This window comes from Trichosurus vulpecula, chromosome 5 (genome assembly GCF_011100635.1).
Source record: "Trichosurus vulpecula isolate mTriVul1 chromosome 5, mTriVul1.pri, whole genome shotgun sequence".
Taxonomy (NCBI): Eukaryota; Metazoa; Chordata; class Mammalia; order Diprotodontia; family Phalangeridae; genus Trichosurus; species Trichosurus vulpecula.
In genome coordinates, this window is record NC_050577.1 from 276523976 (window position 1) to 276538766 (window position 14791).

At 44.0% G+C, this 14791-nt stretch overlaps 1 protein-coding gene across 1 annotated transcript; it reads right to left on the reverse strand.

Moving 5' to 3' along the window:
• Nucleotides 1–318: 318 nt before the first annotated feature.
• TUBA1C (tubulin alpha 1c) lies at nucleotides 319–6291 on the reverse strand. Its single transcript, XM_036758659.1, has 4 exons — nucleotides 6143–6291; nucleotides 2774–2996; nucleotides 2492–2640; nucleotides 319–1390 (listed from the first exon to the last, which is right to left on the reverse strand). The coding sequence occupies exons 1-4, from the start codon at nucleotides 6143–6145 to the stop codon at nucleotides 416–418; spliced, it is 1350 nt and encodes a 449-aa protein (XP_036614554.1). The 5' UTR covers nucleotides 6146–6291; the 3' UTR covers nucleotides 319–415.
• Between the last annotated feature and the right edge of the window lie 8500 nt (nucleotides 6292–14791).

Consider the following 14791-nt stretch of genomic DNA (forward strand, 5'->3'; position numbering starts at 1 on the left):
TTGATGTCCCAGGCTCTCTTGCTTGCACCAATTGAGGACCATTTTGCAACTTTTTCTTCAATTCAACAAATATCTGAAGGGCCTAATCTACAAAGTAGAAGAAAATGAGTGCAGAGTTTAGTTTGGAGCATTTGATGTGTCACCTCTAGTAGGCCCAATACAGATCTCACAGTACACTCCATGGTGTTTCTGAATGTATGACTGCTTCAATGTGACCGGAGCTTTGCCTATGCCCCATGACAATAGGCATGACATAGGAAAGTTGATTCAAATCAATCATAAAACAGTATCAGACAAAATGTGGTCAGACACCCAAAATAAAAGCATCACTTTTATTGACATTTAATGATCACAGAGGACGTTTTCACAGAACAGAAAAAAAAGACCTAGTATAAAGAAAAAGATAACATACACATCAATATTCCTCACCTTCATCTTCCCCATCAGCACTATCTGCTCCAACCTCCTCATAATCTTTCTCCAGGGCAGCCATATCCTCCCGTGCCTCAGAGAACTCTCCTTCCTCCATGCCCTCCCCCACATACCAATGGACAAAGGCACGCTTGGCATACATCAGATCAAATTTGTGGTCCAGGCGAGCCCAGGCCTCAGCAACAGCTGTAGTGTTGCTCAACATGCACACAGCCCGCTGTACCTTGGCCAGGTCACCACCAGGAACCACAGTGGGAGGCTGGTAATTGATGCCAACCTTGAAGCCAGTTGGGCACCAATCCACAAACTGGATGCTACGTTTTGTCTTGATAGTGGCAATAGCAGCATTGACATCTTTGGGAACCACATCACCACGGTAGAGCAGGCAGCAAGCCATGTATTTACCGTGGCGAGGGTCACATTTCACCATCTGGTTGGCAGGCTCAAAACAAGCATTGGTGATCTCTGCTACAGTCAGCTGCTCATGGTAGGCTTTCTCAGCAGAGATGACTGGGGCATATGTGGCCAGAGGGAAATGGATACGGGGATAGGGCACCAGGTTGGTCTGGAATTCTGTCAGATCAACATTCAGGGCACCATCAAATCGGAGAGAGGCAGTGATAGAGGACACAATTTGGCTAATAAGGCGATTCAGATTAGTGTAGGTTGGGCGTTCAATGTCAAGGTTTCTGCGACAGATATCGTAGATGGCCTCATTGTCTACCATGAAGGCACAATCAGAGTGCTCCAGGGTTGTGTGAGTGGTCAGAATGGAGTTGTAGGGCTCCACCACAGCTGTGGAAACCTGAGGGGCTGGGTAAATGGAGAACTCCAGCTTGGACTTCTTGCCATAATCAACTGACAGACGTTCCATCAGCAAAGAGGTGAAACCAGAGCCGGTCCCACCACCGAAGCTGTGGAAAACCAAGAAGCCTTGAAGACCTGTGCACTGGTCTGCCTGTAAAAACAGAAAAAACACCATAGCTCTAAAATGTTCAATGTGTTTCGTGGAAATCCAGTTCTAAGCCTGGGCTAATCTCCACTGTCTTTCCACAAGTTAATTGGTCAAATCACATCCAACACTTGATATTCTTGGAAACAGTGCTTTCAGCCACACTTTAGGGCAATTATACTCCACGAATTGCTGAGTTTTATAGAAGCTTCATTTGATAGAATACTGACTCATATCAAAAGCCATAAGGAAGTCCATGGTCTACCAATGCCTTCATCTACTAGGCTATGTAGCCACACAGGGAAGCTATATGAAATAAAGGCTTTCTAGATCACAGGTTTACATGGCCCTATATCTGTGTGCTAACATTTGTTTTTGAAGACTTGCAGTTTAGCTTATATGTTAAGCAGGAGAAGCACTAACTTCTGCTGGATCAATACCAGGTCACACACACACACTCTAAATATCAGATGCCTATCTTGGCCTGGTGCGACTGTTATAGAGTTGGACTTCCTAGGCTGGAAGCTGTATGTACACACCCACACACACACACACACACTTTGTTGAAGGAGGGAAAAGGTCCTCTGAATCCTAGGTTTTAAGTAAAATTGCAACAAATCCAGATCTGTACCCAACACTTGCAAAACTCACTAAAATAGTAGAATGGTGTCCTATGACGATTTTTAGGGACAGGGAGAGCCCCCACGCCCCAGCTTTAATCATTATGGAGGACAGAAACATAAGACCTACATAACGGCTTATAAAGTTTCAGTAACTGTCAGTTCTTTCCAGAGGTCCCTGACACCATCGCTGTAAATGCTTATAAGGGCAACCGCCACTTTCCAAATGATTAAATGCTACTGTCTCAACTTTAACATTCACGGCTCCTAAGTTTTAACATTATAGTGTTAGTATAATCAATTATACCCAGGTGACTACTGCATTGTTCAATTCCCCCCACCCTTGTCTGCTAAGGAAAACAAGTTATATTCATGCTAATTAACACAGTACATTAATAGAATTTAATCCCAGTCTGATTTCCTGAATTAAGAGTCCGTTTAGATTAATTCAGAGCTTAGAGTATCACCCCACTACTAAATGACTCACAAGCTTCCGAATTCTGTCCAGAACGATGTCGATGATTTCCTTGCCAATAGTATAGTGTCCACGGGCATAGTTATTGGCAGCATCTTCCTTGCCGGTGATCAGCTGCTCAGGATGGAAGAGCTGGCGGTAGGTTCCAGTTCGAACTTCATCTGGAAGATTAAAAAAAAGTAGCCCAGCTTTAACAACGTGGTAACTTGTACTAAGAACCGAGGGCACTAAAAAAAAAAGTCACTAGAAATGGCCACTTTAATCTGCATAATTGCAAATGCAAATTGAACTCACCAATAACAGTGGGTTCCAGGTCTACAAACACAGCACGAGGAACATGCTTGCCAGCCCCAGTTTCACTGAAGAAGGTGTTGAAAGAGTCATCTCCACCCCCAATGGTCTTGTCACTTGGCATCTGCCCATCAGGCTGGATACCATGTTCCAGGCAATATAGCTCCCAACAGGCATTGCCAATCTGGACACCAGCCTGGCCAACATGGATAGAGATGCACTCACGCTGCAGAAAACCAAGAATATAATTGAGTCAGTTGGGACAGATAGATAGCTAATGTCGGTTCATATCTACATGAGTAATGAATTAAGTTGCAGCACAACCATTCCACATCTCCCCTACCTGATGTTCAGGCACACTACAAACTGAATTCAGAGAAAATTCTTTGGGGAAACAAATGAGAACTCATGACCTAAGAAATCCAGGGACAAACATGGATTGAATCAAAGTCAGGAACCTGCCAGCCATTTTAGAACTGTTATATCCGGAGGGCTCTACTCAAAACTATTTCCTTCTAATACTAGGGAAATGATTAAGGCCAGATTCCTTAACTGCTTAAAAAAAAAAACAACCCTCCCCCTTTCAGTTCTTATTCATACTTTTTGTGTGATTGTGTAACTTCTGTTGAGATCATTCTGGCCTACTTTAATCCTATTCTTTAAACCCCAGAGCTTCCCTCCCCTCCTCCTCCTTTAAAAACCAGCTTAAACCAGCAAGCTACAACCACATGACTCAAAGAAACTGCCAGATAAGCAGAGACTAGCTATATTTTAAAATCTGGTCAGAGGCAGCTTTTTTAACCTTGTAGAAGACTTCATCTATAGTCAATGCAGCATTTACTTTGGCCCTGCAACTCATGGAAAAGATTTTTTTGCTTTCCTATTTCCAATAGAAGAATCCACTCCATCCCCCAAAAATATTTCTGAAAAAAGTCTAGAGTAAGCAGGTTTTGGTCTTCACAGGGCAGTGACTATCACTGACTTCCCCGGGGAAAATAAACATTTCTAGCTCGGCGGAAAAAAAAAAATCAAATTCTTTTGAAAGTATTTAGGAAAACATTTCCTTTCACAGATTTACAAGTAGTGGTACGACTTAAATGGAGTCTTTATCAAAATGACTTTTAGTTAAACTATACAAGGGATATTACATAACAAACTAGATTATCTAAGGACCTGACACTATGCTTTTTCCAAACTCCCTCATACAAAAGTTCCTCTTTCATGGTTTAATGTAATGTTCAAAATTCTTGAGAATGAATAGAGAAAAAAAAATCATTTGTACCCTAACTTCTAACTAGGAATTTAAACACCCTAATCATTTGCAACCTTTGTTTTAGGATTCATTCCTTCCCGGCCAGCAATCTAACATTATTCATAAAACAATCATGGTCATCTGACCACGTCAAGGCCCAAAATTACCTGTACCCACTTGCCCTGCTGTAGGCGGCGTGACTATTTGTTTTAATGAGCTCATGACTATTTACTGGTGCATCATGGTAACTTGACTGGACTTTGGAAAAATCATATAGCTCACGAAATGCTAGTTAGAAGAGATCTAAGATAAATGAGGGCACTGGACTAAACAAACAAGCAAGAAAAACTAAGGATCACAAAATCAGAATATACACAACTTTATGCATCCATTGAGAGCAACCCTGAGGCTCAGAGAAGTTAAATGATTCATCCAATATTATTACTAGTTAGTTGCAGGACCTAGACTAGAACCTAGGCCTCCTGATTCATAAATAATTATAATGTCCTCTTCTCCAGTAAACCTTTATTTATCTTCTTTTCAAGTGAGCCTCTCTGCTATCAGATCTCATAATCACAAAAACTGACTATGTCTGCGATGATTCCCTCCTTCTGAATAAGGTATTACTCAGTGTAAATTATAAATCGTGAAAGAAAGTAAGCCTCCTTGGGAAATTTCCTCACACTGCCTATCTTGGTCTGCTAAACACCTGGGAATGCTGACAAGGTCAAAAAGACTCACCTGCCCATGACTACGTGGGTGGAGGGTGACTGGTTATGAAGTCAGGTCACATAAGCCTATCCTCACCTGTACTGATAGTCATTTCCCTAATAAAACCAAGGCTAGGCCTGTTTTTAATAGCAGTACCCTGCTTTCTTTAACATACAACATGCTAAAGAGAACATACTACTCCTGCCATTCCTACTTATCCCCAGAGACGCTATTTTGATGCAACTAAAAAAAAAATGGGGTGGCCTCTTTGGGGCATTAGTTTTCTCTGTGCTGCTGGGTAACATTTAGGAAGAATTCATTCATTCAAACAACCTAGTTTGGTCAACCACTAAGCCTTAATGTGATTTTCCCTTCGAAAAATGGGATGTTATCGCTATAACCGAATCTACCCTCAAGTACTTGTTTCCACTCCACATATTTCGGATGAGAAAAGGAGGATTAAACCCGTACCACTAGTTTTCTATCTATGGGACAAGGTCCCTTACGTATCTGTGGCCACATTCCTCCCCTCCCCCACATCTATCTAGGCTTTGGGAAACTTTGTTACTCAAAACTTTGCTACTTCCTTTAGTAAAAGTGACTCAGCACCAAGTCACAGGGAAGTACCCGAGAGAGTCGGGGAGGGGCTCCAACACTTTCACAGGGTTCGAGGACCACCTGTCTCAAAAGATAACACAGCCGGCAATCTTTATCTTCAATTTGGCTCATTTGGTTGCTACAGAAAGGCCAGCTAACCTATTCTGATCGTGGGGGTGGGGTGGGGCGGGGACCGGGACGGAAAAAGAGAAAGTGCAAAGCATTTTAAGTTTTCTAAAGTCGTTCTTAGAAGAGTGTGAAAAGTTTGAACAGCCAGATGGACCATCCTTTTAATGCGCTTAATAAACCCATCTACTAACCCTAACCTTAAAACTTGTCCTTACGACCTCGGGGCAAGTTTTCTCCGAAAAACTGAATCATCACGTGTCACTGCGGACAAGTCCACTTCAAAGTACGGAAACACCACGCTGTTTATAATTTTGTCCCCGGCAAAGTTACGGTAATCTAGTGGCATCGTTTCCGAACGGCCCAAACCACGGAGCTTACACCCCCTTCTCTCCCTACCCAGGGAGCGCTCAGAGCAATATAGGAGCGCAGCCCGAGAGGCAGGAGGCCAATGAGGGGGATGTTCCTCCAAGCCATCTTAGGGGGCCAGTCTGCCACGTGCGCCCCCCCTCCCGCCAAGTCCCAATGGCCCTCTGGTCACTCTACTCTCCCGTAAACGTGGACAACGCCGGCTCCTAGCGCCTTCTCCTGGTCACGTGACCCCGGGTCCCGAGCCCTCAGCTCCCGCGCTCTCCACCACCACCACCCCCTGGAGCAGCCAGCTGGCCCGGGCACCGCACACTCACCATGATAAAGATGTGCTGGGCTAAGAAGAGATGGAAAGGAAGGCAACACAAAGTTTCTCACCGCCCGACCGTTAGGAAGTCTCCGGGAGAAAAAAGTTAGTGAGAAGAGAAGCTCACGGGAGGGGCCTTATATAGCCCTTCCGCCTTCCTGGACCACGTGTTTGGAGAGGGTTCCTTGGACCTGACCCCACCCCCACCCCCCTTTCCTCCGAGCTTCTCTTCCACGCTTCCATCCCAAACTCCACCCCGTCCGGTGCCTGCCACCCCACCCTCCTCTCGGGCTCTCATTGGTGAGTTCGAAAGTTCAAACCAAACCTTTTCGGAAGAAGCGAAGGGTGTGGGGGAGGGAAGGAGCAAGTTTAGCTAACCCCCAAGATCATTGAGTGGGGGACAAGTTTGGGGTGAAGAGTATGGTTATCTGGGGAGTTGGGAAGAGAAGAGGAAGAAACAGGATAAAGGTGATGAAAAAGAACAGTGGGGAGGTAGGATAGCTTTGGGGAAAAAAAAGCAATAAAACGATTTAAAATTTTAGAAAGGGAACTAAGCCGAGCGATCGGAGAGGGTGGTGGATGAAGGTGGGGAGTGTGGTACGGGAAACAGGGAAACAGCTGGGGTGGAAAAAAGCCTCTCCCTTCTCCATCCATCACCTCTCCCTTACTCCCTGCTTCTGGCCTCCACTTACGCCCTGCTCGGCCCACTCCCTTGGCCTCGGGCCAGTGAACATTTTCCTAACTCCCTACAAGGTAATCTCCGAGAGCCGGCCCGCCTGCTAGGGGAAGGTTTCCGAGTGACTCGTTTATTCAGAAAACCCAGCCCTGCTGATGGTCTGGCTGCTTTGACTTCTCATTCAGAGCAGGCTCTGTCCGCCGGACTAAAAAAAGGAGGCTGCCTTGTGGACTGCTCTGTATGAAATAGACTAGTAGGCAAGGCCCCCGCATCGTATCTTGGAGCTCGGCTGCTGCAGGACCCTTACTTGGAGTTGTAAGAGTTTCTCTGCTCCTTTCTTAAGCCAAGAGCAAAGCTGTTTAGAGAAACGATTTGGTGCAAAAAGCTTGAACAGCTCTATTTCGGCTCTATTTGCAGAACAGTCTCATTTCTGCAATTGTCAGATGAGGAGGGTGGGTAGTTTAAAGATTCCAAGTTCTGACCTTTCTCACAGCTTTTCTTTACTCCTTCCTATTCCTTATTTTTAAAAATGCCCCTTTTGTAACACGAAGCATTCTACATCACATTCCAAAAGATGCTAAAAACCTTTTGCTGGAGCTTCCACCAAAACGATTTCTTTTTCATTTCTGTACCTTGAGTGTTTTGTGTATCAGAAATCTCTTTGCCTTCTTTACCCCACTGGTTTTCTTTCTCTATAGGAAGGTTTTTAAAAAAAAGAACTTTTTTAAAACTCATAAATGAATTCCTTAAATAAGTGTCTAGCTTTAGAAAAAAATGCAGTGCACAGAAAAGTGCTTTGTGTTTATACAGAGTAGTCACAGAATTTTAGAGATGGAAGGAATCTGAGAGAATGAGGGCCTGGTTGATCTCCCAAATCTCTTCCAACCATAATATCCTATAATTTTTCCAATCACCTAGTCCAACCCCCTCATTTAACAGGCAAAGAGACAAGTTCAAAGAGTACAAACTATTTCTACTTAAGTGGCAATCACTAACCAGTAGGGTGGTGGGTTTTTTTTTTTTATGGTTGTTGCCCAGGGAACATTTCCTAAAGATTTACTTTTCTAAACTGTTTACTTTTGCTAAATTTTATTTTCTTAAGTGCTTACCTTTCTTTTAGACAGGTAAAATGAAATAGAAAAGGTATCAATATACATCCAGAGAAAAAACAAATAAGTACTAGTGCCAAGAAATGTTTTGAGTTTGGCCTTTCTAGCCTCAGAATGCTTGGCCTTCTGCCTAGCACATAGTAGGTGTTTAATGCTTGTTGAATCTAACTGAATTAAAAGTAGTTATAGGAAAGGTGAACAGCATTCAAAATACTTCTGGGATTCATATTAAAATTGTTCCATCTATATACTAATTTCTATGTTCATAATAATACTTTTCAATGAGCTCCTTAAATCTGAGTAATACCAAATGCAGTAGACCTTTAACGTTGTTATGGGAAAAGTGATAGAATGTCAACATGGAATAGTGGATAGAACACCATCCTGGAAGCCAGGAAAACCTAGATTAGGGTGCCACTTCTGACACATACTGATTGTAACCTCAGGCTGAGTCATTTAATCTCTCAATGTTCTGTGCAACTCCCTAAGACTATATGAATTGTACCCTTCTGAATAGAAGCCCATAGTTAAGCAAAGCAGGTCAATATGGTGGCAGTTTGAGGATGTACATCTCTAGTTCATCACTTCCCTGTCAAGGCGTAAGAGGTATGTTTTAACATTACTGACTTCTTCCTAACTAACTTTTACTGATCTTCAGTGGAAGAGGGAGTTTTCTCACCTGGCAGCTAGGTGATGACATAGGTAGAGTACTGGGCTTGGAGTTACCTGAGTTTAAATTCTACCTGAGACAGTAGCTGTGTGACCTTGGGCAAGTCATTTAACCTCTATCTATCTTAGTTTCCTCGACTGTAAAAGGAGGATACTGAGAAGACCTACTTCCCAAGATTGTTTTGTGAATCAAATGAGATGTTTCCTTCTTTATGCTTATGAACTTTGAAGGTTCAGTCCCTATCCTTACAGGTCAAGTAGATTTACAGTTTGTGTTTCCACTTTAAGTTTTGTATATACTTGATGGGAACACAGCTTTCTAGATTTTGGATGCTAAAAGGTTTATTGAAGCAAAAATAGCTAGTAATTAACACTGGGAACCATATTTAAACTTGCTGCCTCCTAATGGAAATTGTGACTGTTGTTTCTTTTCTTTTTTATTTAAAATTTTATTGTTTATTGTGAATTTAATTATCAAGAAATATAAACATTTCAACATTTCACAAAGGACAAGGAAGAAACTTGGATTAAAAAGCTCAGTTTCTGTTATGTATGGTTTTTAAAAAAGATATATTAATATAAGGAGATAGTAAATATAATTGCTCTATTTGTGTCATTTTCTGCACATCTTTTTCTTTTCTTCTATGCATTAAAAGTGTCTTATTGATGCTCTTTGTTTTCCATATCTATCTTTATGAACTGATTTGCCATATCTTACTTCTCCAAGTAGAAGCCTGTAGTCAAGCAAAACAAATTACCATATTGTTCGTATCTGGGAATCCACATCTAATTCTATACTTCTTATCCATCACCTCTCTGCCAAGAAATACGAGTTTTATCATCAGTGTTTTGCAACTGTCACTGGGCATTACTTTGCTTAGAGTTCTTAGGTCTTTCAGATTTTCCTCTTGTATTATTATTGTGGTCATCAGGTAAATTGTTCTCTTGGTCTTGCTAATTTCATTATGCATCCATTCACATTAATACTTTTAATGTGTTAGAATCCTTAGAATCCATCATATTAAAATTTATATGGTGCAATTTTGTGCTATGTTGTATTAGCATACCACATTTTTTTTTTACTACATCCCCTAAATGATGGGCAAGTGTTCTGTTTTTGCTTCTTTGCTAGAGCAAAAAGTGTCACAATAAGTATTCTTAGATACATGGATCTTTTCCTTTGTACATATTTGGCCTTCTTAGGTGATATATCTAATAATGGTATTTCTGGATCAGAGGGTATGCACAGTTTAGTGACTTTTGGGATGTAATTCCAAATTACCTTCCAGAATGGTTGAACCAACATCAACAGTATCATATTGTGCCTTTCCTTCCACAAATCCTCCAGAAATAGCAATTTTCCACTGTCCTCATCTTTGCCAATTTGATAGGTATGAAGTGATACCTCAGAGTTGTCTTAATTTACTTTTCTTTTATTAGAGATCTGGAACATTTTCATATCGTTATGATAGCCTCTCATTCATTTAAATAAATGCTGATTTATCCAAGACTTTGCTCACTAATCTCTATCTAATCCACCAATCTAAGAATTCTCCCCATAATCATTGTTGGGAAAGGTATTCTTTTCCTTCTCTAATTAAAAAAAAATTATATAACCTTACATAAACCTAGGAAATGAGAAAATAATGGAGGATAACTTCAAGGAATTGTGAAATGAGGAGGAAGGGTGGCAAATGGTCTTGATTTTTTTCAGTAAAATATCTCCGGAGAACTACCTGTTGGTGTCCCCGAAGACTCTGCCCTAGCTCAGATTCAATCTAGCTCAGCTTAGATTGAATCTGGCCCACTTGTGAAAACAGGCATCACAAAAGGTGGGATTTTTTAAGACAACCCATTATGGTGAATCTCTAACAAACTTTGTCTTTTTTCTTTGGCTAAGAAGGCCTGAGTCAAATTCTTTCGGTAGGACCCGGCGTGTCGGTATTTTGGGGTCTCAAGCACCCCTAGAAAGGTATGGTTCCCTACCCATCATCATTTTGATTAAACCTCTTCATTATTTTGGTTCCCTGACCGGGAATACTGCTCATCTCAAGTTCTCCAGCTAAGACTGGAAGGTAAGCCTCTCCCTCTCCCAATCCCCTTCTCGCTCTCTAAGCATTTTGGAGGTGCCTTTCGGGCCTGACTCCCCAGGTCCCCAGTAGGTCAGACAGCTGCTCGCTGTCTCGGACTCAGCCTGACACTCAGAATCTCGGTCCAGTGGTTTATGTTTGAGGCCATGGACCTGGGCACACCTTCTGAAGCATAGAGGACAAGGACGGATGCCGTATCTGGAAGTGCGTCCCCAATTTTCTCAATTCTCTCAGCGCTAGGGAATGGGAAAACCCCAGGTACCTTTTTGTGTTTATTTTTTCCTGTCTTGCTTTGTTCCTTTTTGAGGCTTACTCCCAGTTTCTCCTTGCAGAGGAAGGGACTTCCAGCCCCCCGAGCCCACAATGGGTCAAACCTCCTAGATCCCCAAAAATTCACCCTTTGGCTGTCTTTTACAAAATTGGAAAAAATTTAAGTTCTCTAAAGAACTTAAAAAGAAAAAGCTGGTATACCTTTGCAATACTGCTTGGCTGCAATATCGCCTAGAAGGCCATGAAGAATGGGACTTTTTGGGACTTTACAATATAATAGCCTTTTACAGTTAGAATTATGTTGTCAGCAAGAAAGAAAATGGACAGAAATTCCTTACATAATGACCTTCGTGGAGCTGTCTCCGAACTCCGTTCTCAGAAAAGATTGTAAGATGCTCATAGTTAGAGCCCCCCGCCACAAAGGGGGTCAACAGGACATTTTGGGTAACCCCCTCCTTATGGACCCCAGGGCTTCAGTCCCAGCCCCTCCTCCTGTTCCACAACCTCTCCTGAGCACCCTTGTTTCCTGTGCTCCCCCTTCCGTGGGCATCCCCTCTTTCCCTTGGTTTCCTGTAGTGCAGCCTGTCTCTTTTCCTGCCTCCCTCACAGTCGAAGTCTCCTACCCTGCGTCTCCTCCCATGGCCCCTCCCACCTTGGTGACCCCTGCTTAGGTCCCAGCCAAGGGTCTTATTGAGGTGTCTCCCTCTGCTGTGGCCCCTTCCTCTGACGGGACCCCTACTCAGGTTCTGGCCTCATGGCCTGCCCCTATTTCAGGCCCTGCAGTATCTACCACTATGGGCCCTACCCCCGAGGCAACCCCTACTCAGGTTCCAGTCTCAGGCCCTGCCCCCACGGCAGTACCTCCTCCTCTGACCCCTCTCTCTGAGGTGGCTCCCACTCAGGTCTCTTTGGTATCTCTCTTTCTGACCCCTACCCCTCCTCAGGTACCAGCTGATCTTCTCCCTTGCCAGCCAGATGCCCTGGCCTTTCAGTCTAATCTAGGTCATCTGACAGCTCCCAGCCCCTTCCTCACCAGAAGTGGGACTTCCTATATCCCTCCTCAAGCTCCAGGTCTCACAGCGCCTTCAAGGCTTTTTCCCCTGAGGGAAGTTCCTGCCTCTCGTACCGGGACAAGGAGAGTGCATGTTCCATTCTCCATTTCTGATCTTATTCAAATTAAAGGAAAACTGGGGAGACACTCAGAAGATCCCACTAAGTTTACTGAGGGTTTTAGGGATCTATCCCTACGATTTGAACTTTCCTAGTGTGATTTGCATATCCTTTTCTCTACCTGTTGTACCACTGAGGAGAAGAGGAGAATCTGGGAACAAGCCCAAAAATTCGGGGATAGTTTGGCTAGCAATAACCCCATAAAATACCCCCCAGGAACAGCTGCTGTTCCCAATAGTGACCCAGCATGGAATTATCAAAAGAGTGAGGATAGGGGAAAAAGAGATCATATGGTAATTTGCCTGTTTGAAGGCCTAAGAACTGCATTTCAAAAGCAAATAAATTTTCAAAAAATTAGGGAGATTACTCAGGGAGAAAAGGAAAACCCTGCTCTTTTCTGAGCCCAACTAGTAGAAGCTATTAAGAAGTATACAAATTTGGATCCTGATTCTATTGAAGGTGAGGCAATACTTAACATGTATTTCATTAATCAGTCTGCTCCAGATATTAGGAGGCAACTGCAGAAATTGGCAGTGGGACCCCAAACACCTCAGGCCCAGTTACTAGACACGGCCTTCGGACTTTTCAACAATAGAGACCTGGTTGCAGCAGAGGAAAGAAAATGCAGGGAAAGAGCTAGAGACAGAGAACACGCTCAATTCTTGGCTGCTGCCATGGCCAGGAAAAGACCCAAGGAGCGTCCCTCCAGGGAGCCCCCTTGGAGGAAGCCCTGTGACTTAGACAGTGGGGAAACCTGCTTTTGATGCCACAAGGAGGGTCACTGGTCGAAGGAGTGCCCCTCTAGGGTGCCCCCCTTGAGGAAGCCCCCAGGATCCGTGCCTCCAGGACCATGCCCAGCATGTAACCAGGAGGAACATTGGAGGAAGGATTATCCCCGAGGTTGGAACAGTGGCAGCGCCTCCTCCCAGTACCCTCTCCTCCCTCAAGACTCGGAAGGAGGGGAAAGCCTAGGGCTTGGCAGTGCTCCCACTTTCTCCACCTCTCTCGTTGAGCCCTGGGCAAAATCGAGGCAGAACGTAAGGTTGCCCACTCTATCACGGCTATGTTCTCTTGTTTTAACTAATTGCTCTGGCCCTACATACCCCTTGACCCATCGGGTCATGGGCATCAAGGATCTGTTGTTTGAACACTCCTTCTCTAGCCCTGCCCCCTTGTTGGGAAGGGACCTGATGGTGAAATTGGGAAGCCAGTTTTCTCTAGTTAAACCTCATAACTCCCTTTTCCCTCTGTTTACCAGACCTCCCCATGTTTCCTCACAGGTGTAAGAGAGGGTTGAGCCAATTGTTTGGGATCAGGGAATTCCTGGGCAAGCTACTTCTGCCACCCCAGCCATAGTTCCCCTCCATTGCCTTCAATATCCAATTAAGCCCAAGGCAACCATTAATTGGCACTCAAGGCCCTGACTCACTCCCTCTAGAGTGGGGCCCTGACCAGGTTAAAGCTTTTGAGACTTTGAAAACTAAACTGACCACCACTCCAGCATTAGTTTTACCTAGTCTAGAAAAACCTTTCACTCTTTCATGTTGATGAAAGGAGAGGACAGGCTTTGGGAATCCTAACCCAGTCCTTAGGGCCTGACCCCAAGCCAGTTCCCTGTTTTTCAGAACAATTAGACTCCATGGCTGCTACAGGCACTGTAATTGAGGAAGCTTCTAAACCTCTAGCTGACCAACCCTTAGAAACTCTGACTCCCTGTTGAGTTTAGAGCATCCTAGAAGCAGATGGCTACCAGTGGCTAGCTAACCACGGGCTCCCCAAATATCAAGCCTTGCTCTTAGATAACGCCGACCTAATTTGGATGTGCTACACACTCCTGAACCCTGAAGCAGTGTGGTAGACAGAACAAGTGATTAGGGGAGCTAGGTACGAAATAGTCATCTTTGATAACCTCCAGGGAAATTGTCCTTTCTCTATACTCCTGTACTATCTCTTTGGTTGTTTGCTTAACCTCCTTGCCAGGTTTGTCTCCTCCAGGCTCCAAGCCATTAACTTCCAGCTGACTACTCAGATTATGTACCCCTTGAACTGGACCCATCAAGGCAGAGACAGCTCTACGCCCCTTGCCAGCAGGAAGCAGTTTCAGAAGCTGAGACCTTTGTCCCTGACCCCAAAAGAATTTGGGTCCTATTTGTTTGAGGGGGGAATGATGAGGGCAGAGTCTCTGGGAACCCCCTTGAATCTGGAATACGGTCTCTGGGAGCCCCCTTGAACTGTCCTTGAATCTTCCAACTGGATCTGGCCTTTTCCCCTCAGGCCACAAGCCTCACATTATCATTAGGCCCAAATCTCTACCTAGCCTTGTCCTTTATTGTCCAGCTACTTCCCACCCTTGATACTATCAATATCTATGCCTTCAGCTACTTCCTACCCTTAATCCCATTCTCTTGGTTCCTGGACTCTGACCTCATCTCGTCCTCCTTAGACTCCTCCTCAAGAACCTCCCTAAAGCCCTCCTGTACTCACCCCAGACCACCCCTCAATCCCTCCTATAATCTTTGTGTATATAATCTCCATCTTGTCTCCATGAAGGTGCTCAGATTCAATCTAGCTCAGCTTAGATTGAATCTGGCCCGCTTGTGAAAACAGGCATCACAAAGGGTGGGATTTCTTAAGACAACCCATTATGGTGAATCCCTAATAAACTTTGTCTTTTT